At 40.9% G+C, this 20,611-nt stretch overlaps 4 protein-coding genes across 7 annotated transcripts in view; 2 read left to right on the top strand and 2 right to left on the bottom strand.

Moving 5' to 3' along the window:
- Window positions 1-194: 194 nt before the first annotated feature.
- Window positions 195-1,980, top strand: LOC109523120 (androgen-dependent TFPI-regulating protein). The gene is made up of 5 exons (XM_019882039.1): window positions 195-464; window positions 552-677; window positions 754-855; window positions 943-1,058; window positions 1,733-1,980. The coding sequence occupies exons 1-5, from the start codon at window positions 312-314 to the stop codon at window positions 1,905-1,907; spliced, it is 672 nt and encodes a 223-aa protein (XP_019737598.1). The 5' UTR covers window positions 195-311; the 3' UTR covers window positions 1,908-1,980.
- Window positions 1,981-4,846: 2,866 nt separating this feature from the next.
- On the top strand, window positions 4,847-16,145 carry herc4 (HECT and RLD domain containing E3 ubiquitin protein ligase 4). 4 transcript variants are annotated; one of them, XM_019882138.1, is made up of 25 exons: window positions 4,847-5,166; window positions 5,999-6,262; window positions 6,410-6,569; window positions 6,668-6,744; window positions 6,815-7,036; window positions 7,356-7,447; window positions 8,097-8,227; window positions 8,319-8,473; window positions 8,562-8,638; window positions 8,732-8,856; window positions 8,996-9,055; window positions 10,259-10,370; window positions 10,443-10,632; window positions 10,869-11,041; window positions 11,228-11,347; window positions 11,480-11,578; window positions 11,642-11,809; window positions 11,897-12,040; window positions 12,365-12,531; window positions 14,218-14,284; window positions 14,526-14,608; window positions 14,698-14,881; window positions 15,047-15,149; window positions 15,240-15,483; window positions 15,590-16,145. In XM_019882138.1, exons 2-24 carry the CDS (start codon window positions 6,037-6,039, stop codon window positions 15,446-15,448), a joined length of 3,144 nt encoding a protein of 1,047 aa, XP_019737697.1. In that variant the 5' UTR covers window positions 4,847-5,166; window positions 5,999-6,036; the 3' UTR covers window positions 15,449-15,483; window positions 15,590-16,145. The 4 variants fall into 4 exon arrangements, with proteins under 4 accessions (XP_019737697.1, XP_019737694.1, XP_019737695.1 ...); XM_019882135.1 differs by having other exon boundaries at window positions 15,240-16,145; XM_019882136.1 differs by lacking the exon at window positions 4,847-5,166 and adding an exon at window positions 5,184-5,301 and having other exon boundaries at window positions 15,240-16,145.
- cox5b2 (cytochrome c oxidase subunit 5B2) lies at window positions 16,136-17,365 on the bottom strand. Its single transcript, XM_019882139.1, has 4 exons — window positions 17,188-17,365; window positions 16,615-16,685; window positions 16,425-16,524; window positions 16,136-16,345 (listed from the first exon to the last, which is right to left on the bottom strand). The coding sequence occupies exons 1-4, from the start codon at window positions 17,273-17,275 to the stop codon at window positions 16,233-16,235; spliced, it is 372 nt and encodes a 123-aa protein (XP_019737698.1). The 5' UTR covers window positions 17,276-17,365; the 3' UTR covers window positions 16,136-16,232.
- A 1,515-nt stretch (window positions 17,366-18,880) lies between these two features.
- Window positions 18,881-20,611, bottom strand: part of LOC109523059 (dnaJ homolog subfamily C member 12-like) — a 3,195-nt gene continuing 1,464 nt past the window's right edge. The window contains exons 2-5 of the mRNA XM_019881896.1: window positions 20,401-20,512; window positions 20,102-20,241; window positions 19,885-20,029; window positions 18,881-19,479 (exon numbers count right to left, since the gene is read on the bottom strand). Coding sequence (XP_019737455.1) covers window positions 19,397-19,479; window positions 19,885-20,029; window positions 20,102-20,241; window positions 20,401-20,512 — 480 coding nt within the window. The 3' untranslated portion in view covers window positions 18,881-19,396. The remainder of the gene's footprint in view (window positions 19,480-19,884; window positions 20,030-20,101; window positions 20,242-20,400; window positions 20,513-20,611) is intronic.

Raw genomic sequence — 20,611 nt, 5'->3', positions numbered from 1 at the left:
GGACCTGAGGGTTTAACTTGTAACGAGATATTTTACCTTACACTGGACTTACGTCAGACTTCTCTTGCAAAACCGAGGAAACGCGATTAAGCTCAATGAGAGTAAAATAGGCATCAAGTCACATGCTGCAGAGCGCTGCTTATGAAAGACACACTCTACTGTACTTCCTAATGAACAGTGGGTCTCTTGTGTGTGCATTGAGCTGCACCTTTGCACTAATCTTCTTTCCATTTTTCATGCTCCAGCCTGGAGTTTGTATCAGTCTTGACTTTGTCCAGATTTTGCCGAGTGGAAATCAGTTTTAATATAAAATGACTCCAAGGCCAAAGGGAGTTTACCACATCAGCGCATTCAGCTGGTATGCTTTTGTTGTAATGACTCTGGCTGCGAAGGATGGAGAGGAATTACCGCCTGGGATTTTTGTGTATGGGGGACCTTGGAAATACCTCACGTTTTTGAATTTAGTAAGTACAATATTGTTTAGTAGTCCAATATGATCGAAGGGGAGCGCATATTAAAAATCATATGACATCTTATTTGCTATATTTCAGTTACTGCAAATGTTATTCTTTGGACTGGCTGCGGTGAGCGATCTTCAGGACGAGAAAAATTCGAATAACACGCTGAACAGATGTCCGGATCTAATATTCTCTGTCTTTGCCTTCCCAGTGGGCATGGTGAGATATTTATTGAGAATAGTATTTTTTATATATATATAACAAATCAATATAACTTACATTAAGTCTCGTTTAGTTTGTTGTTGTTCTTTTTTGGGCTATATTTGCCTATGACAGAGAGTTGGTCTACCCTGCAACAATTGACACCTTCCTCCCTCCTTGGATCAACCATGCGATGGTCTGGAAAATGTGTATTTTCAGCACTTTATGACAATTGATGTGATTCATTTCCTTGTAGTTACTCGTTTCTCACCTGTTTTCTTAGCATACATTTGTCCTTCCTTTATTACTTGGAGAAATTCTGGTGCAGCCACACGCCTACCCACAAACAAAGAACGCACTTGCCACACTGGGATTAGTGGGCATCGGTTACCTATTCTGGTAAGTAAGCATAATATAGACTGAAATGATAACAAAGAACCAAACTGCTGTTGCATCAGCTTTAATTGACATCCATAACTTTGATCTTAGTTTTCTGCCCATGAAATTCAAGTTTATGTCCATGCATCTGGACGAGTCCAGAAAAAGTGTTTTATTTTACATGATATCAAACACACACGTATTGAGACAAAACACTGTTCGATGATCAAGTACAAAGGTGTCAAACTCAAGGTTCAGCAGCCGCAACTAACCCACCACATCTTTTTGTGTCCGACAAAAGTAAATAAGGTGGACTTCACATTTTTTATAAAGGGATTTTTTAAAAACATTTTGGCAGAACATTCATTCTAAATTAGCAGTTTTTCTTCACTTTTGACAGTAATGACGAGCATTTTTCCCCCACCGTATCTCCTCACACAAATGAACAATAATTTTGTATTAAAATATTTGTCCTATTTTCCATGACATCTGATTATTTCAAATTCAATTTGTTGTTAAAAATACATATAAGACATAACAATGCAGGTAATAATACGATTTTGACAGTCGTAACAGCCCACTGGGGGAAACTTTAACTACAATGTCGTCTGTGGAAAAAATAACAAAAAAACAAAAAATAAAACGGTGTCTCTGATTCATGGCAGTGAAAGCCCTTTGCTCCCTTTCCTCTTCAGGATTCTCTGGGTGTACTTCTCGGCAGGGATTTGGGTGTATCCCCTCCTTGGGCATTTCAGTGCTGTTGGTCTGCTGGGCTTCTTTTGTTTTAACATGTCTGTGGTGACCTTGCTCTACCTTCTTGGAGACAAACTCAACAGCAGCGTGTGGAAAAACCCACTTCATCAATACTGACAGATGAAAAATCTACAGGGCCCTGATCATTCCTAGACCTGAAAGTTTTTCCTTGTTTTTGTTTCAAAGGCAAAAAAAAACCCCAAACAAACACATTCTTTTCTATTGCTATACGCTGAATAACGTTCAAGAATAATTCTTTGCAAATGTTAAAGTTGAACATTACAGAAGTGCTAACAATTGCAATGTATGAAGGGAGTCCATGTCAGCACTTCCTTTTTAATACTGACTGTACCTTACAACTGTAATGGTCCAGTTTCATGTCAACATTGAAGTTTTTCCATTTAAGTGTAGACAAAACCTCAACAACGGCAAAAAAAAAAAAAAAAAGCCAAATAAAGCAAGTTCAAGAGACATCCTGTGTCTCCTGTTTTCTTGTCAACGGCAATCTTTTCCATCTATAAAATTATGGATTTAAACTGCAAAATCACTCTCTGTGCATGTCCAATCTCAGTGTAGGGCAATTCATGATGAAAGATTTTAGCCCGTGAAGGAAGGAACTGTGGTGACTCAAAGCACCAGTCTAAATGGTTGGAAGTAGTCAGCATTGAGTCATTCATTTCACCTTTCAGCACTGTTGTGTTCTTAAGTCAATGTGCACGTCTGGTCATGTCATCCGCCTTTGAGGTCTCTGTAGCCTTTAAGATGGTGGAGGTAGTTTGGATCTGCGTCCACCAGTCCAACTGAAAGGATCTTGGCCAGTAAATTGAGATCTCCCTCACTCAGGTCCTTCTGTTGATCACAAAAACATCAATTCTGTAATCTCTGTTATGAAAAGCACCTAGATCCTTTATTACGAGTACTGACCTTCTTGTTACCGATGGAGTCCGGTATCTGTGATTTTTGAGGTCCAGTTCCCTGTCCGAGATAACAATGATATTAAAACCTTAGCCACTCAACATTTGTAGCTGCAGGAAAGTAGTTACATTTGGTGCCCGTTCTCAGAATTCGACCACTTACAGAACATTGACGGTCACATTCAAGATCACTTGATCTAAATAAAAAAGCAAAACCAATTTAAATTTACTCACCTCTCTAAGTACTTTTGAGAAGCACATAATGATAACAAGAAGGCCGACAACAATCTGTGGGTTTAAAACAGAAATGCTGCAGTCAACATCACAAGTGTGAGATCTAATTAGACGGCAATATATACTGTACATATATATTTTTATTAACTTACCCCGAGAAAGTACAGCATTTCTCTTCTTGGTTGTGTGCTGAATTGTCAAGTCAGAAAGAAGTGTCTCCTGCTCTCAGTGGGTCCCACACTACTTGAAACACTGCTTGAAACAAATGAAAGAACCTACCCGACAGGATGTGCAACATTTTAAATTCTTTCAATTGTGTCAAGAATAAAAGTGCTTTTACGTAGGAAACTGCGTCACATAGGGTGTGGTTTGCATGCAAGTGTCAAGTTGTTTGCCCGCTGTAAATATTTTCCTTGTTGCCAAATATTGGATTGAGGAGAGGGGAAACCTGACCAATGATTTGACATTTTAAATACCACTGATGCAAATCTGGAATCCTCCCACTGTTTAATTAAAAGCATGCATGTTAGTAACTGAGAGTCTAAATTGGAGATAGGCGTTCATGTTTATGTGTGTTATCTGCACTTAGTTCAGTTAAGGGTGTACCCAGCATGTCACTTTTCAGTCAGTTTGGACAGGTTCAACCTCAGCTGTGAGCAGAAAATCATTTTTATTTATCTGGACCATTAGTATTAATGTCCACCTTGTACCAGTTTCATATATGCTTATATATAGCTACAGTATATCTATATCTATATTTATATTGCACTTACTGTATATTGAACTGTGTACAGCTCTCTTTATCTACATTTATTTTTGTGCTTGCAAACACTTTGTCTTTCTTTTTTCTCCCCCCCAAAATTGCTGCTGTAGACTGTAAATTTCCCCATTGTGGGACAAATAAAGGATATCTTAATTAATATATTTTTATTATTCTGTGTTCTATACATGACTTTATGCAGCTTCTTCAGTATAGCTAATTGTTTTTGTATATACTGTATATACTTTGATACTGTGTATGTATATATATATATGTGTGTGTGTGTGTGTGTGTGTGTGTGTGTGTGTGTGTGTGTGCGTGCAGGCAGGACCTCGCTTTAATAAATAGTAAATATTGTTCAATAAAAAGTAAATATTGTTATCGATTGTTATTTTCATATTTTTCAGTTTTGGCAAACACAGTCATTAAGTAAACAAGAGAAGTGGTAAGGCCATTCAAGTCTGGTCCATCACGGCAATTCTTAATGGACAACTTATTTCCTGCTCCAGTTCGTGTTGCTGCTGGGCGTGTTTTACCCCCCCCCCCCCCCCCTTTCCCCACATTAAAATTACCAACAGTTCCTTCACTTAGTCTCAACCACCGGTCACTTCACCTCTCGCCATTGACGCCTTTACATCGCGGAGAAAAGCCTGTTTTGAAAAACAAAAAGAGTTTGTGAGAATGAACAGATATATAGGGAGGAGAAAGTTAAAAAATGTCAAAAAATGAATACTCACTTTGTGGGAAAATATATTTGCCCGAAATCTGAATGCTTTTGAAACGTGACAACTTGTTACGTATTGATGTTAGTCATGTGCTTTTGGGAAGTTTTGACAGGACTGTATTTGCGTCTTTATTCTGTGACTATTGCCGGTAATCTGCTTCACGTTTCAATAGCGTTAACGAAATGCATGTGCATTTTTACTTTCATACAATCACGACTGCCCTGTGTGAATGTGTGTAAAATGTGTGTGAACATTAGAGTACAGTCATCAGCGCAAGTGAATCTCGCCTCGAACGTTGTCGACGCTTCGCGACATTTCTTCCCCATCGTCAAGTAAAGGGCACGTCAGTAACGGACCTACCGTGAGTTCGCCTTCAAATTAAAGGTACACACGTTTGCGCCCAACTATACGAGCAGCGTTAAAAATGCACCATAAGGACAAATACGAATTTCAGTCGTTTCTAATGACTTATCGATATCGGTTAGACGCGTAATTTTTAAGTCGACTGTTGTGTCTGGCTGATATCATCGACACGATGATTTCTGTATGCAAAGTATAATCGACAATGCTAGCTGTTAAATATGACTAACTTGACGCGAAGTACTCCTCCGGCAAGCCCCCACAGCAGTTGTTGACAGATAAGGGAAGATTATGTGAAGTGGAGCGGGGCAACTGTGTGAATCAACGTGTCTGTGACAACGTGATCTACACACCAATAGCGTCATCGGTGCAGTCTACAATTGGTAAGGTTGGCTGTGTGCTGCTTTTACCGTCTTGTTTTACAATGCAGCCACCACAAGGCATTTCGAGCCACGCTGTCTCCAAAAAACGGCTCGTGCAAGCCAAAAAGACGTCCAACTATCTGAACTGTAGAAACAGTGAGCTTGAGATACAAATCCTTTCGAAACCTCTTCTTTATGGATTTTAAGTCAAAAGATGGGAATGGGGTAATCTTGGCTATGGCTAATGGTGTAAGGCTATCGTGCTGAGGACATAAAAGTAAGAAAGCTAAAACAGTACGTAAAGAAAGCTCTAACGCTGCTGGCTGTTAGCATGTTTTTAGCTGTGTTGTATCCGTTCGAAAACGCTGACTCCCATAAAAATGCTTGACCAAATTACTAATGACTACAAATTTAGTTCATAACAAGGTAATTATTTGGTATGAGGCCGATATTGACAATGAGGCTTCACTTTAGTTTGAAATGTAAACCGGAAATGTCATAGTAGCTGTGGTGTGGTTGGCAGCTAGACGAGCAGAATTCCGACGGTATTCCTGTTTGTTCAGGATTATTTGTTACGTGGATAGCCTGGAGGTGGCACAAATTTATGTTGCTGCACACCACAGGTTTTCTTACCCGCGCCGACTTGTGTGTATTGTTCAGTACCTTGCTCAAGTGCACTTCGACATAGTCGCAAGTGCTTAGGACCGAACCAACAACCTTTCGGTTGGGAGGCAGCTACTCTCACCTGAGGCATGCTGCCATTCCGCCCCAAACAGTATAAATGTATCAATCTGGTTGATTTGTTTTTTCGACCTTAATTCTGCGCCCATTTATCTCTCATATTTGCACATAGGGCCCCCCTGGCTTCTTTAGCCACAAGGAAGGACCACAATGCTGTGTTGGGGCAATGCCTCCTATGGCCAGCTCGGTTTGGGGGGCATTGATGAAGAGATAGTAGTAGAGCCAAGGAAATGTGACTTCTTCCATGCGAAGCGAGTGCGCGATGTAGGCTGTGGACGCAAGCACACAGCCTTCGTGCTGGAGGATGGCACAGTATACACATGTGGCTGCAATGATCTTGGTCAACTGGGCCATGAGAAGTCCCGGAAGAAACCAGGTTAGTATTTTTATTTGAAAAATGTTCAGTCATTGTTGTGGAGTAGTGACCGTGAACCTGAACAGGGTCAGCGGTCATAGAATATGGATGGATGTTCAGTCTTTTTGTGAAAAGGTTCATCCAGTAAATATCTTGGTCCTCCATTAGAGCAGGTTGTGGCTCTGGATGCTCAGATCATAATTGCAGTGTCTTGTGGAGAGTCGCATACACTTGCCTTGAATGACAGCGGGCAGGTTTTCTCATGGGGCCTTGGCTCAGATGGGCAGCTGGGCTTAAACAACTTTGAAGAATGTGTTCGTGTGCCTAGGTACACTTTCATTGTTATGCTAATATGTTAGCCTATGTGCCAGTAATAATAAAAATGCATAAACATTGGTGTACTTTCTGTCTCCCTGGTGATGGCAGAAACATCAAGACTTTGACTGATGTTCAAATCACTCAGGTAGCCTGCGGGTACTGGCACTCACTAGCACTTTCAAAAGGTGAGGATGGGTTATACGCACAATTAGCACAACCACAATCTTTCTGACATGCTTATTTTGTCCCCCTCAGGGAGCCAGGTTTTCTCCTGGGGTCAAAATCGATATGGACAACTCGGCCTTGGAGTAAACGGGCAAAGCATTTCAACCCCTCAAATCATTCAGTCTCTGCTGGGCATTCCTTTTGCTCAGATATCAGCAGGTGGCGCTCACAGTTTCACCCTCACTCTCTCTGGAGCTGTGTTTGGTTGGGGCCGTAACAAGTTTGGTCAGCTTGGTCTCAATGACAGCAATGGTGAGGGAGGCTACTGGATGTTGATTCATTTGAAGCACCCACGCCCTCCACAATGTCCAACCAAGTTCATATTTGCATTTCATGAGCTGTAAATATTTGGTCTTGACAAGTGGTGGATCTGCATTTATTATGTAGTAATTTTTAAAACTAAAATTTTAAACAATTTTGTCAGAGAATTCATTTGCAGGACATTTTTAACATTTGTTTCTGTGTACGTTTGCGTGTACCGGTACTTTTTTGAGTTGTTCACTGTCAATATTCACAGTCATCACTCTTAGATTTTTGTTTTGTTTTTTTGTGTTTTTGTGTTTTTTTCCAGACCGGTGTTTTCCAACCCTGCTGAAGTCACTTAGATCGCAGAGAGTAATTTTTGTCTCCTGTGGAGAAGATCACACAGCAGCCCTAACCAAGTTAAGTTCTATTCTGCAGCTGGAGTTAAATATCATACTTTGGATCTGTAGATTTTTGTTTGTTAGCCACATATATATATTTTAGGGAAATTAAATAAAGTAATTAAAAAAATTGCAACTTTATTCTCGTAATCGTGATTTTTTTGGGAGGAGAGGCTCAGGGGGTCGGGATAAAGTTTCATCTCCCAACATTATATTTTTTTCCATACTTTTAATACTCTTTTCCGTTTGTGTGACTCCAACACAGTAGTCACTCATAATATTTCGATTTGTATTAGAGACAACTGCAGAGTTACCAAATTCAATAATGTAGTACTGTGAAAAGGAAGAGAAGTAAACATGATTGTAAAACTGATGTAGTTTCCATGTCGTTGGTCAAAATTTGATGTGGAAGCCTCCAACATCTTAATTTTGGTTTAAATGATCTCAAAATACACCATGAATCGCAATGTGGAGATAAGTGCAGCTATTCCGATGTGTGGTTCCTTTTTCCTATTACGACTGTCAATAACTTCATTAAAATCCCGTCCACTGTTGAATCATGTATTTTCTCTCGTTCTACCCCAACCCGATCCATCTTGATGTTTGTTAATACATCGTTAAGCACTTCTGTATGAGAAAGTTGAGAACTGGTGTTACTGATTCTACAGGAAGGGGGTGTCTTTACATTCGGAGCAGGAGGATATGGTCAGCTGGGGCACAATGCCACAAATCATGAAATCAACCCTCGGAAAGTGTTTGAGCTCATGGGAAATGTAGTCACACAGATTGCATGTGGAAGGTAAGACAGGTCTCTTGTGTTGAGAAAGTCCCGTTTTTCATACTCATTCAAGAGTTGTTTTGTTTTTTTTCTAAACATTTTGCAATTCAAGGCAGCACACGCTGGCTTTCACACCCTCATGCGGAAAGATGGACTCATTTGGTCTTGGTGGAAATGGACAGCTTGGTACACGCTCCAGCTGCAACAGGAAAAGCCCGGGCCCCGTCAAGGGTCCCTGGATACACTCTGTTGATTCAGATGATCAAGGTGAGACTCGGTAGAATTTGATCAATGACAGGAATATGTCGCTAACAGATTTTCAAGTCAGTAACCTCTTCCACATTTACCTTCACAGTCATGAATCAGAACTGTTGTATCAAGAAGATTTATGCCGGAGGAGACCAAAGCTTTGCTCACTATTGTAATACCAACGTAAGTTGTTATTTAGTAACAACTTAGATGGCCGTGGAATTATCCAGTGCAGCAAATGCTTTCTTTTTTTTGTTGTTGGGGTTGTTCTTGTAGAGCCTGCAAAACATTGATCATGTGACGACACCAGATGCCCAGCGAAGACTTTGTACTGTGAATGAGGAAACCATCCAAAGATGGCTGAACCATTCGCCCGGAAGAGTCCCGCTAGAAATCTCCAAGTAAAGTCTTCTCTTCACAACAGCGTCGGCTGTCTGTGTATTATAAAACAAATTGTACATGGTTTTGTCTTTTCGTCATTTAGAAGTGTCGGGGGTGGGCGTAGTCACACTAATTGTTTTCGTTTTGCGATTCCCTCAGTGAGATTGACCTGGTGTTCTCAACTGCGAGCTGCCTCAACGGGTCCTTTTTGTCTGTGAGGTAAGTAGACAAAAAGAAAGAGCACATTTGTGGAATTAATCCTTTTAGATGCGCGCTGAGCTGATGTCTGACAAGATGTTAACATTTCTTAAGATATGCACAGTTCTCCTTGTGGCATTATGCATAATGGTGGGAGTCACGCACGTTGGTTGTGCTGTGACATTAGATTTAGATTTTTCTCGAAAAGTTGATGTGACAGGTTTTAACTTTACCTTTCATCACTGATTTATTTTAGGTGAAACAGGTAGGGCTGTTTGGATTTGCATAGGAAGTCCTTTTTTTCTAGTTTATCGAGTCAAGCACGGTACACACGCAGGTTTTTAAAATGTGTTGTGTACTTAAACGACCAACACTGCACACTACAAACTGATCAAACTGTCATAATGCCAAAACTGACCTGTGAGATGCAGCATTGTGACACATACAAACTGTAAAATAGAAGAAAAGAAAGTAGAAATAACAGGATGGACTTACAGTATGCCTATCAATGGAATTTCAATTGGCCCCTCATAGCTGAAGCCAGAGGGCAGCCATCTTACGTTGCCATGGGTATTAACAGCTTGTTATATTTTCGCTGAAATCACTGTTATCAGTGTGTATTTTACGCTAGGAGCCCTGTCTGGGGGAATGGAAGCCTCTCTAAGAATGAACGTCATTGTTTGCATCTCGTGTTCAGAGTATGTTATCTCAGTATCGAGAATTGTGACTTGTTTCATTATCTCAGTATCGACTCGAGAATTGTGACTTGTTTTGCAGCGAACTTTGTCCTAATGGGCTTTGCTTTCATTTCATTGCTAGTCCATTTATAAATAAGTCTGAGTAGTAGTAGTAGTAACAGAAGAAGTGAGGCTAACTGCTAGCTGATCTGATGACTACATTGCAATTGCAAATGCTTCTGGCTTTTTTTTTTTCTGTTGTCTGTGAAGATCGAAGAAGAAAAAGAATAACTCAAACCCTAGCATAATGCTCAAATGTTGCCTGATTATTGATTTGTATGAACCTTGCTTTAGATTGATGACAAGGTATGTCAACGCAAGTATGAGCACATCTTGGAACCCATCCTGTCTTGGACTCCCCATTCTTATTCAGCTTGTATGTTGCGTTCTGTGTGAACAGGACTTCATGGTCACGTAGCTCCGGAATTTGCTTTTTGAAACTGGATCGATTCATTCACGTATCAATTGTGCATCTCTTGTCATCAAGTCATCCAGATCACTACAGTACCAGCAGTAAATGTTCAGGGATCGATATGAACATGGCCCGTCTCCTATTTCACAGACTGATTACACCAGACTACCCTGAGATTGCCCAACAGGTCAGTCATCAAATGAATTAACTGTGAAATGTTCCAAAGCTAACTTTTATACTTTTTTTTTGTCATTGTCAGATTGCTGCAAGTATGGAGAAGAATCTAATCCCCCGACTAAGCAACTCCCCTCCAGACATAGAAGCACTGAGACTCTACCTCACGCTTCCAGAATGCCCTCTCTTCAGTGATCCGAACAATTACGTGACTATCTCCATCCCATTTGCCAAATCACTGCTCAGCCTGAAAGAAGCGCCGCTTAAAGTGCTAGGTAGGAGGAAAGGCTGCAGACAGTTTGCTCAACGTTTAACTGTGTTTCCATCAAGCATGATGTTCAGTTCCGATCACCAAGGTTCATTTTGGGACTTGCAATTCTGGCTTATGTTTCCTCTGTTGAGCGGTTTACAAATGTTGACAACGGAAGCTTACTCAACTGATGTACCAAACCGTACCGGTTCGTGGATGCAGAGCCCATTCCACTTTTCTAACTTATTTGGTTTGCCTCAGGAAACTGGTGGTCCACGTTTGAGCCCCAAGTCTTCCAACGGCTGGTCGAGTTGTACAAAGAAGTGGTGGTGTACCTGCTCCAGATGCACAAGGTCGGAATCCCATCAACAGAGCAAAGAATTTTCACCTGTTTTTTGGACACGTCACTCCAGCTGCTCGAGATCCTTCACATGGTAAGAAATGCGGAAATACATCTTGTTTCATCTTGGCAGCGTTTGACTTCATATCAGTGGGGGAAATTGATTTGGTATGAGTAAATTGAGTTATATGAGCTCGGTTGCAGAACAGATTAAAGTCATATGCCAAGATATCAGTGCGCATCAAATTGTTGAAACATGTCCACTTTCATGTCCCCTCAGGTGAATGAGCGAGGCGGACACATTATACAGTATGACAAATTCTACATTCATGAGTTGGATGACTTGATAGACATCAGAAATGACTACATCACTTGGATTCAGAGACAAATGTACCCAGGGGTAAGTTTTTTTTTTTGTAGCATACTTTTTGAAATGTGAATGACATAAAAAAGGCATGTCAAGCTACTCTTGTTAACGTATCTGAATTTGTGAACCGATATGGTGCATTCAGTAATGCCTCTCTGTCCTCAGGGTCATGATGGTGTGGTGACTATGTGCAGGTATCCCTTTGTATTTGATGCCCCGGCAAAGACCACTCTGCTACAGACTGATGCGGTCTTACAAATGCAGGTAAAGAAAAGCTAATCGGGTTGTTGCTACAAAGAAGCTAATTGTTGCTTTCTGCATTGCTAGATGGCAGTGGATCAGGCTCAAATGCAAAACTTGAGTTCCATGTTCCTGCCTGCTGTGGAATCTGTAAACCCATGCCTCATCCTCATTGTCCGGAGGGAAAATATAGTTGGAGACACAATGGAAGTTCTCAGGAAGTCAAAGAATGTCGACTACAAGAAGCCGCTGAAGGTTTATTTGATAGTTATTCCATTACATTCAAATTAATCTGAAGACGTTTCTCGTTGTAAAACGTGTGCTCGTGACTATCCACGGCAGGTTGTCTTTGTGGGAGAAGAGGCAGTCGATGCAGGAGGTGTAAGAAAAGAGTTCTTCCTCCTGATTATGAAAGAGCTGTTGGATCCAAAGTATGGGATGTTCCGTTACCATGAGGAATCCAGGCTCCTCTGGTTTTCAAGCAAGGTATTGACCGAATGGAATAGCTAGTGGCTAGCTAACATATAAGCACACATGATGGCAGAACGAACTGGCCCTAAAGGATAATGAAAACTATTAGAATTGTTCATTTCATATTCATTTGTTATACTCATTCTAATTGCTCGAGGGGAAATTCAGTCAACATACTGACACATAAATTGAGAGAACCAGATCGCAGGCATGCAAAGAGATGACAGGAGTCAACCTTGAATGTTAATAAGAGCGTTTTATGTATAAATGTGTCAAAAAGCAAGTCATCCGTAAATGGCCGTCTGAACGGATGTGATAGTAAGTTATTGTTCCTTCCAGACTTTTGAGGACATCGAATTGTTTAGCCTCATCGGAGTCATATGCGGTCTCGCCATCTACAACCTCACCATTGTGGAGCTCAACTTCCCAGTGGCCTTGTACAAGAAGCTTCTGAAGAGGAATGCCACGTTAGATGACCTGAAGGAGCTCATGCCAGATGTGGGAAGGTAAGATCAGGGGTAATCATCCAAGGCGTCCATTGGAGTCACTCTTCTCCAAACGTATTGGAACAGTCAGGTCGATTCCTTTTTTTTACATTTTTTTTATTGCTGTATCATATCAAGGTGTGAATACCTGGAACAAGGTGTGAATACCTGGAAACAGTGAAAATTTTGATCTCTTTTCCCATATTCTTGAAACCCCAGTTGGCCTTTCTGTTTCAATACTTTGGGAGAGAGGCGTAAATGTTTCCCGTTTGTATTAGCTGTGTGTCAACTCATACTGAACTTTCTCATTATCTCCAAAGTACAGTTAAACCAGGGCTGATTGATTTTGAAAAATAATCTAATTGTGATTTAATAGGCAATTTATTTATTTTTTCCAGGTCCTCTTCCTGCGTATTTTTAACAATACAGTGGTACACCTACTTACGAACGTCTCTTCATGCAAAATTTTCAAGTTACGAAACGCCTCAACAGGAAAATATTGCCTCTAGTTACGAAAGAAATTTCAAGTTCCGAAAGATAAAAATACAGTATGGGCGGCTAGTCGCAAGTCCGAGTTTCCTGAACGCAACATACTAATAGCTGCTTTGACATTGGCTACTACCGAGCATCATCCTGGCATCCCATTGGCTAAGAGGGACGGCTACCATATGTGTCCATGTGTGTAGATAGATAAATAGATAGATATGTGTCTATGCTGCATCCTCGTCATTCGCCCCTCAGGTCATGAGGCGTTCTGATAGTTTTACGTAAATGTGAATCACCCAGAAAAAATGTTCACCAGTCGGGCGATTGCTCACTATGCTGATGTTTGCCTTGGACATTTTCGAAAGATTGTTAAAAGCCGACAAAAGCAAACGTTCTTGGATCAGTTCGTCACAAAACGCCAGGCAAAAACCACTTTTGAAAGAGAGAACATGAACAAAAGAGCGCAAAAAATGGTGAAGACAGTTAAATGTTAAATAACCATTTTTATTCTTTATGCAAGTCTTTGTTTTTTACATTGTGCACAACTCTCATTTATTGTGCAATAATCGAATTGTAACATGCATTTGTGACATATTTTGATGCATTTTTATGCTTGAGAAAACATTTACAGTATGTCTGAGTATTTTGGGCGGGCTTGGAATTTCCATGGAAAATGCGTCTCGACTTACAAAATTTTCTAGGTAAGAAGTTTCTTCTAGAACCAATTAATTTCGTAAGTAGAGGTACCACTGTACCAGCAATAAATTAATCTGTATTCCAGTAATCAATATCTGGTTTACTTGACATGAATGTGTCAGTCCTATAGGTTAGGCTTGCACTCAAATAAAGACAAATTAACCATTAATACGAAAGACTTTTTATCTAATTCACTTAGTTGATAACTTACTAAACTCTTAAGACTAGCAGTATTTTCAGGGTTCACGACAGTAACTGCACAAAAACACTAGCGAATAAGTGTGGCATAAACGTCAATTGTAAATCAGATTACAGCAATAATACAAACACACCTGTGGCTTTATCATTTTTTTTTCATGTTTCATCTTTCCAAATTGGAGCCTTTGCAATTTGAAAATTGCATTCTACTGTACTACAATGTTCATTTGAATGAAATTACTTGATTAGCCCTTATTTAGACATGAGACAGTAATCACACTTTTCATGCAATCTAATTGACAAACGTATTCATTTGCTGTGAACTAGGAGTCTCCAGCTGTTACTCGACTACCCTGAGGATGACCTTGAGGAAACCTTCTGCTTGAACTTCACAGTAAGTGCGCTTATCCTTGTGTAACCTCAAATGTAGAAATTAAGCAGTGATGTTTCAATCATGCCATACCTTTCTTTCAATCCTTTGTTTGCATTTTATTCCTATCTTGCATACAACCACCAAGGAACAGAAAACATTACCCACTGAACATTAACACACAAGTAATTGGGAATTACCTTTTGTGTGTAGTATGTATTACCGATAAATCAATGAGAACTTTTTTTTTTGTTCTAATTTTCAGATCACAGAGGAAAACTACGGTGCTACAGAGGTGTTGGAACTCATACCGAATGGTGAAAACATTAACGTGAATAAATCCAACAGGTAAACTGGTTCAGCTTGTATTGATATTGTTTGTCCCAGTAAAATGACTCTCACAACTGACCAGGAAGTGTAACCATTTCTGTGTCCAGGCAGGACTTCGTCAATGCATACGTAGACTACACATTCAACACATCAGTCGCCCCACTATTTGAATGCTTCTATGCAGGCTTCCACAAGGTTTGTGGAGGCAAAGTTCTGGAGCTGTTCCAGCCCAATGAACTGCAAGCCATGGTGATTGGCAACACCAACTATGACTGGACTGAACTTGAAAAGGTTTTGCATCATTTGGCCATTCATACATTTGTGATGTATAGCTTGGAAAAAAACATATTTAATACAATTACCTGGATGTGGTAACTCGCAAAATGAAATATTTTCTGTGAAATTCTTTCCTGGTGTGAATTTTCCAACTCTTACGTCTTTTTATTTTTCTCTCAGAGCACTGAATACAAGGGAGAGTACTGGGCAGACCATCCCACCATCAAGCTCTTCTGGGCAGTGTTCCACAACCTTCCTTTAGAGAAGAAAAAAGAGTTTCTCTGTAAGTGTTTCTTTACCGATGTCGGATGCCAGTGGAAGGAGCGTGAAAGTGAAGCTGCAATCATGAAATGGATGTCGTTTGTCTCCTCAGTGTTCCTCACAGGAAGTGATCGCATACCCATCTTGGGCATGAAAAGCCTTAAACTAGTGATCCAGCCGACCAGCGGGGGAGAACATTATTTGCCCGTCGCCCACACGTGCTTCAACTTGTTGGACCTGCCCAAATACACCAATGCAGAAACACTGCGTGAGAAGCTTCTTCAAGCTATAGATCATAATCAAGGCTTTAATCTTGCATGAGGCCACTTTGAAAGGTCCAAATGATCATGTCCAAAATGACAATGGCCACCATGTTCCCGAACGTTTTGCTTTGCAGGTTTTTTTGTAGGAACAGGACAGCGTGAGCACTGCTAGGAAAGAGGCTACAAAGAACAATATAACTTTGCCATGTCAGCATTTTGTGTTACTTGGATTTTTTTTTCCAGCTTTTTACAAAGCCCTAATAGGTATTTTGTTAAGTAAAACATCTACTAGAAGGGGACTTATAGTACATTTGATATTGCAGTTATGTGCATTCAATGTTTGGATATGGCAAGTACAAGGAGGTAGTGTTACAATACATGCAAGATTTTTTTACACAGTACATGCAACCGAGAGCACTACCTTCCTGACAACTGAACTCTAATTCTGCAAGAATACTTTATTGAACATGGACTATAAATTGACCAGATTTAAACAAACGCTTGCTTCCAAGTGTTCTGAACAAAACCTGCTTGTTCCGGTGTAGCTGGGATGATAAAAATCTCACTTTTACAAGAGCGAACACAGTCCGCCCCCTTCTGCATGAAATGTGTGCTATAGAAATGACTAACTTTTGTTTCACGTAAATTCGATTGTGATCATGGATACAGAACCGTACAAAACATTTGCTTGAAGTGCAATGTCTTGGCTTTGAAGATGAAATAAATAAAATGATGCTGGTCATTGTCAGGAAACAGTTGAGTATTTTAATTTATTGATGATATAGTGTGTTGGATTTGGATTAGCAGACACAGTGATGTTAATAATGCTTTTGGTGAAGATTTCAATGAGGCAACTCATGATGGACCAGCTGGTAATGAGACCCACAGGAGGGACAGCGCTGGGCTTTCCCCTCATGAAGCCAGAACCACACGATCGCAGTGTTGTCTTCCTCACCTGGATGAGATTTTATTGGTCAATTTAGATTGCAAGTTTAATACAAATACTTTTTTCCTCCATTTAAATCATCACTTACAGAGGCAGCCCACCAGCCTCTTTTGTCCGATACAAGGCACGATGTGCGGGTCATCTTTGGTTCCTGCGTAGCTCTTAGGTTTCAGCATACTGTAGGGATCCTTTAATGTGCATCGAAGCCTTTTTATTACATGGAGTACAGTCTCAAACAGTACTGTATACTGTGCTGTACTTGCAAAAAGTTAACCCACTTTTCCCAGTTTGAGCGCTTCAAGGGCACGGCGTTCCAGGCCAGTGGCTTGTTCCTCATCTGTGGGTATTCCTTGAAATTGTAGAACAATGCTTTGTATAAGATTAATTCTGCTATGGAAATAAACTTCATAAAAACTGATTGGTGTTCTTGAAATCCACCCTGTCCCTGCTCGACCCATCTGTCCCCTATCGGGATACTGGCATCGAACCAACACACGCCTGCCAAGGGAGGGGGCAGTAAAATCAGAGTGCTTACAGCAAGTTAGTCCGAATGACCTTCGTTACAGTATTTCACTTAGCAGTTTTAAACAGTACTTCGCACTAGAAAATTACCAAAACATGGAAAGTTGATCATTTCACATAACACCAATCGTTGCGCATGCAGGTGGATTTATAGATTTGGGGCAGGCGCATGACCTCCCGAGGCAAAGTGAAACGGACAACGTAGTTTTCACTTGTGCAAATGACCGAGTTTTCAAGAAACGTTAACAGGATTTACGACCAGGTTTCAGGAATGCCCCCATTGTCTTCAAGAGCATGTCCGTTTGAGCGGTGTTGTTGTCGTCACTTACCTTTCATTGTGGCCATGGAGCGCGCTATCCCCGTTCGACTCAACCGAAGAGTTGCTGCGCAAGTTCGGAGAAGCAGTTGACCCGCCATGACTCTTCACGTCCAGGTACAGTCAGCCACAATAAAGTGACAGTGGACAGCTGGGTTCATTTGTCGCAGTGTTTGTTCGACCGATTCTCTGGCCAATGCGAGCACAGCTGACGATTTGACGTATTTTTCGTCCAATGGAAGCCGAGCGGTGTCTAACATCAACCAATTAAATCAGTACCCAAAACGATGTAAAAAAGGTTGTAGTTACCATATTTTACCACGGGGAGACAGTATAGGCCATGAAAGCAGATTTTGGTGAATAAATAAATGCACAAAAACTACGTTTCTTAAAGTAAATATACTGTGCCATGGCGTGTGTTTTTGTTTTTTTTGGGTGGTAGTGAATAGAGACGAAGTATAAAAAGACTGTGTCTCGCTGTATTGCTCAGGCTGCACTGCAGCGCCTATTCACAGGTGCGAACCCGCTACTGAGCGGTATGGGGGTTTTGACCTGCTCCGTTTCCGACCTGGGCCGGTGCACCCCTCCTCAGACGACCTGGTGGTCCCGAGCTCCCCCGGGAGCACCATATCGATACCGAACTTAGCGCGGACACCCGCTCGACATAGTCCACTGCAGCTCAGAACCCCCGAGCTCACACGATCCGCCAGCCTCAGCCTCCCGGTAGCTTGGATTACAGGTACGCGCCACGTACCCGGCGAAAAACTGCAGCACCTGTAGTGCTTTTGACGAGCACGCATGTGACGTCACCAAATGGTTTGGCGACCGAATTTTGTTATTGTTTTCAATGTATTTACATTTCGAAATAGTTGCTTGTTTTCTACTAAACCGTTGGTTGCCCTACCAAGCACTGAGGTTGAAAAATATAATACGTGCGGTGTTGAGCGACTTTTTGGTAAAAAGCATACGAAGTGTAAAAGACTGCGTCCCGCTGTATTGCTCAGGCTGCACTGCAGCGCCTATTCACAGGTGCGAACCCGCTACTGAGCGGTACGGGGAATTTGACCTGCTCCGTTTCCGACCTGGGCCGGTGCACCCCTCCTCAGACGACCTGGTGGTCCCGAGCTCCCCCGGGAGCACCATATCGATACCGAATTTAGCGCGGACACCCGCTCGACATAGTCCACTGCAGCTCAGAACCCCCGAGCTCACACGATCCGCCAGCCTCAGCCTCCCGGTAGCTTGGATTACAGGTACGCGCCACGTACCCGGCGAGAAACTGAGGGGCAAGTAGTGCTCTTGACTTGAATGTTTGTGACGTCAACACGGTCTGCTGTCGGCCCAATCATTTCACTTGCAGTACAATGCAGTTCTTTTTTTTTAAACCTTCAACTTTTTGACTCGTATTTATCCTTTCTATACACTCTAAGCATATCGCTTCATGCTTACATTACACTAGGTCAAAACTACAAACAATAATACATTTTCAATTTTCCTCAAGTAACCAATAATCCGGTTTTTAATTTCAAAAATATATATTCAAAACAAATTCTTCAGGTCGCTCTCTTTGTTTCCAGTTGTAATCTATTCAAGGCCCTGAGGAAAAAATAAATTAATATCCACAAGCAATTTTTATGTCATTCTGGGAAGGGGGCAGAAAAAGTAGGGAATCTGTGCAGTGAGAATTAGTTAACAGACAGTAATTAACACCCAGAATAGGACATATTTTAATTACCGCTTCTCTTGACAATGCTGTCGGTCAAGTATGCATCCATTCATTTTCTATACCATCCATCCTTCCATGATCCGAACGGCTTCACTCGTTCTAATTTGTGTGTTAAAATAGATGAGTTGGAGCCTATTCTAGCTGACTTTGGCAAGACATACTGGATTGGTCAATTGCAAGGCACATATAAATAAAGGAGCATTTGTATATTGTATTTACATGATAGGTAAAATATAAACACTTCAAATGAACAGTTTCATTTGATATTATTGTGTCTTTTATGGAGCTAAAAGAATGTTCATCCATTTCGCTCAATAATGTCGTGAATGTCAAATTTTGGATATATGAACACAAAACCACAGATACTAACATCCATATGATTTGGTTAGCGTCCAAATTTAACCAATCTACCTTACAGACGGAATGACATCACAGCTTGACCATGTCCACAAACAATGTTACTACAAGTAACAGGGTATAATGTGCTGGACTGTATTCAAATGTCATAATTACGGAACTTCTGCAGCAAACAAGATGGTGAGTCAGCAGTCCAGCGGAAACGACGATGCCAGTAATCGCCTAGATCATGAGAGCAAAAAGTTAGTTTTATAAAAATTAAAACTGCTCCTTCAACACATACTCCCAAAAAGCTAGGGATATTGGGCTTTTGGGTGAAATTTCAGGATGAACTTATATCCTAATGTCCACTATCAACTGAAATTGACCTTCTCTAAGCTTTTGAATAACACATCCAACTGTTTAATGTTTTCGTGCATTTAGCACAACCGGCTCTTCTCTAGCCGAAAGATATTAGGTTCATCTGGAAAACTTCACCGAGAAGCCAAATATCTTTATCTGATCACCTGGTTTGGAGGGCACATTTAACAAAAAAAAAAAAGGAATGGAACTAAATGACTTCAAAATAGTATGGGACTTTTATCATTATACACATGATATGAATATGATTGAATGAAAAGGAATTACTTGAAGATTGCATGGATTCACTTGAGACAATCCCCGGTGCTTCCTGCTGACAATAAAGGTCCTCTGGATTGGATGTGATTGGTGTTTCTGCCTTTGCGGCCTCCAGCATCGGCTCCTTCTTATTTCTCACAGCCCAATGCATTGACTGCAAAGAGTTTTCAGTCCGATCATGATATCGGTTTCCATCGCAAGCACACGAAAGTAAAACATCACGCACCGTTTTTACAGAGTCGTTTAAGGCTTGCCAGTCATGGAATGGGATAGCAACGCCACTTCTCCTCCATAGATCATAGTTTTTTCTTTTCGTGTCATTGCTTAACACCTCTTTGGCTTCCTGTAGTTTTTGAAACTCTGCCACTGCCATAAAGAAAAGAAAGAAATCCTGGTATAATTGAGCCAATTTTTAAAACATTAACAAATACACTCAACAAAAATATTATCAACTTTAAACACCTTTGTAATGAATAGATTGATTTGACTTTTAAAAAACATGCCATAGCCGTTCAACAAATGTACCTGCTTTGGGGTTGCCTTGATGCTTGTCTGGGTGGCATGCCAAGGCTCTGATCTTGTATTCATTGAGAATCTGTTCAGTCTGAAAATAAATAAACGCTTTAATGAACCACAGCTAGCTGGAATTAGCACCACAACTTTCGACATCTGCCAACAGTCAAGCATGCTCAATGCCACACAAAGACAATATGGATTATGTTTTCCCAGATCTGTT

Source organism: Hippocampus comes, unplaced genomic scaffold (assembly GCF_001891065.2).
Source record: "Hippocampus comes isolate QL1 unplaced genomic scaffold, H_comes_QL1_v1.1 scaffold36, whole genome shotgun sequence".
In the NCBI taxonomy this organism is placed as follows: domain Eukaryota; kingdom Metazoa; phylum Chordata; class Actinopteri; order Syngnathiformes; family Syngnathidae; genus Hippocampus; species Hippocampus comes.
The sequence above is the reverse complement of the archived record's forward strand: the minus strand, read 5'-3'. Positions and strand labels throughout refer to the sequence as shown.

What these genes read in the sequence shown, in the direction of transcription:
- LOC109523120 (XM_019882039.1), top strand. Translation starts at nt 312, where the DNA reads ATGACTCCAAGGCCAAAGGGAGTTTACCACATCAGCGCATTCAGCTGG. An exon ending in TTGCCTTCCCAGTGGGCATG is followed by an intron (nt 678 to 753) that starts GTGAGATATTTA and finishes AGTCTCGTTTAG; the next exon opens with TTTGTTGTTGTTCTTTTTTG. An exon ending in CTTGGATCAACCATGCGATG is followed by an intron (nt 856 to 942) that starts GTCTGGAAAATG and finishes CTGTTTTCTTAG; the next exon opens with CATACATTTGTCCTTCCTTT.
- herc4 (XM_019882138.1), top strand. Translation starts at nt 6,037, where the DNA reads ATGCTGTGTTGGGGCAATGCCTCCTATGGCCAGCTCGGTTTGGGGGGC. An exon ending in TGGTCTCAATGACAGCAATG is followed by an intron (nt 7,037 to 7,355) that starts GTGAGGGAGGCT and finishes GTTTTTTTCCAG; the next exon opens with ACCGGTGTTTTCCAACCCTG. An exon ending in TGTTGATTCAGATGATCAAG is followed by an intron (nt 8,474 to 8,561) that starts GTGAGACTCGGT and finishes TTACCTTCACAG; the next exon opens with TCATGAATCAGAACTGTTGT.
- cox5b2 (XM_019882139.1), bottom strand. Translation starts at nt 17,275, where the DNA reads ATGGCGGGTCAACTGCTTCTCCGAACTTGCGCAGCAACTCTTCGGTTG. An exon ending in AAGCGCTCAAACTGGGAAAA is followed by an intron (nt 16,525 to 16,614) that starts GTGGGTTAACTT and finishes TGCACATTAAAG; the next exon opens with GATCCCTACAGTATGCTGAA. An exon ending in GAGGCTGGTGGGCTGCCTCT is followed by an intron (nt 16,346 to 16,424) that starts GTAAGTGATGAT and finishes AATCTCATCCAG; the next exon opens with GTGAGGAAGACAACACTGCG.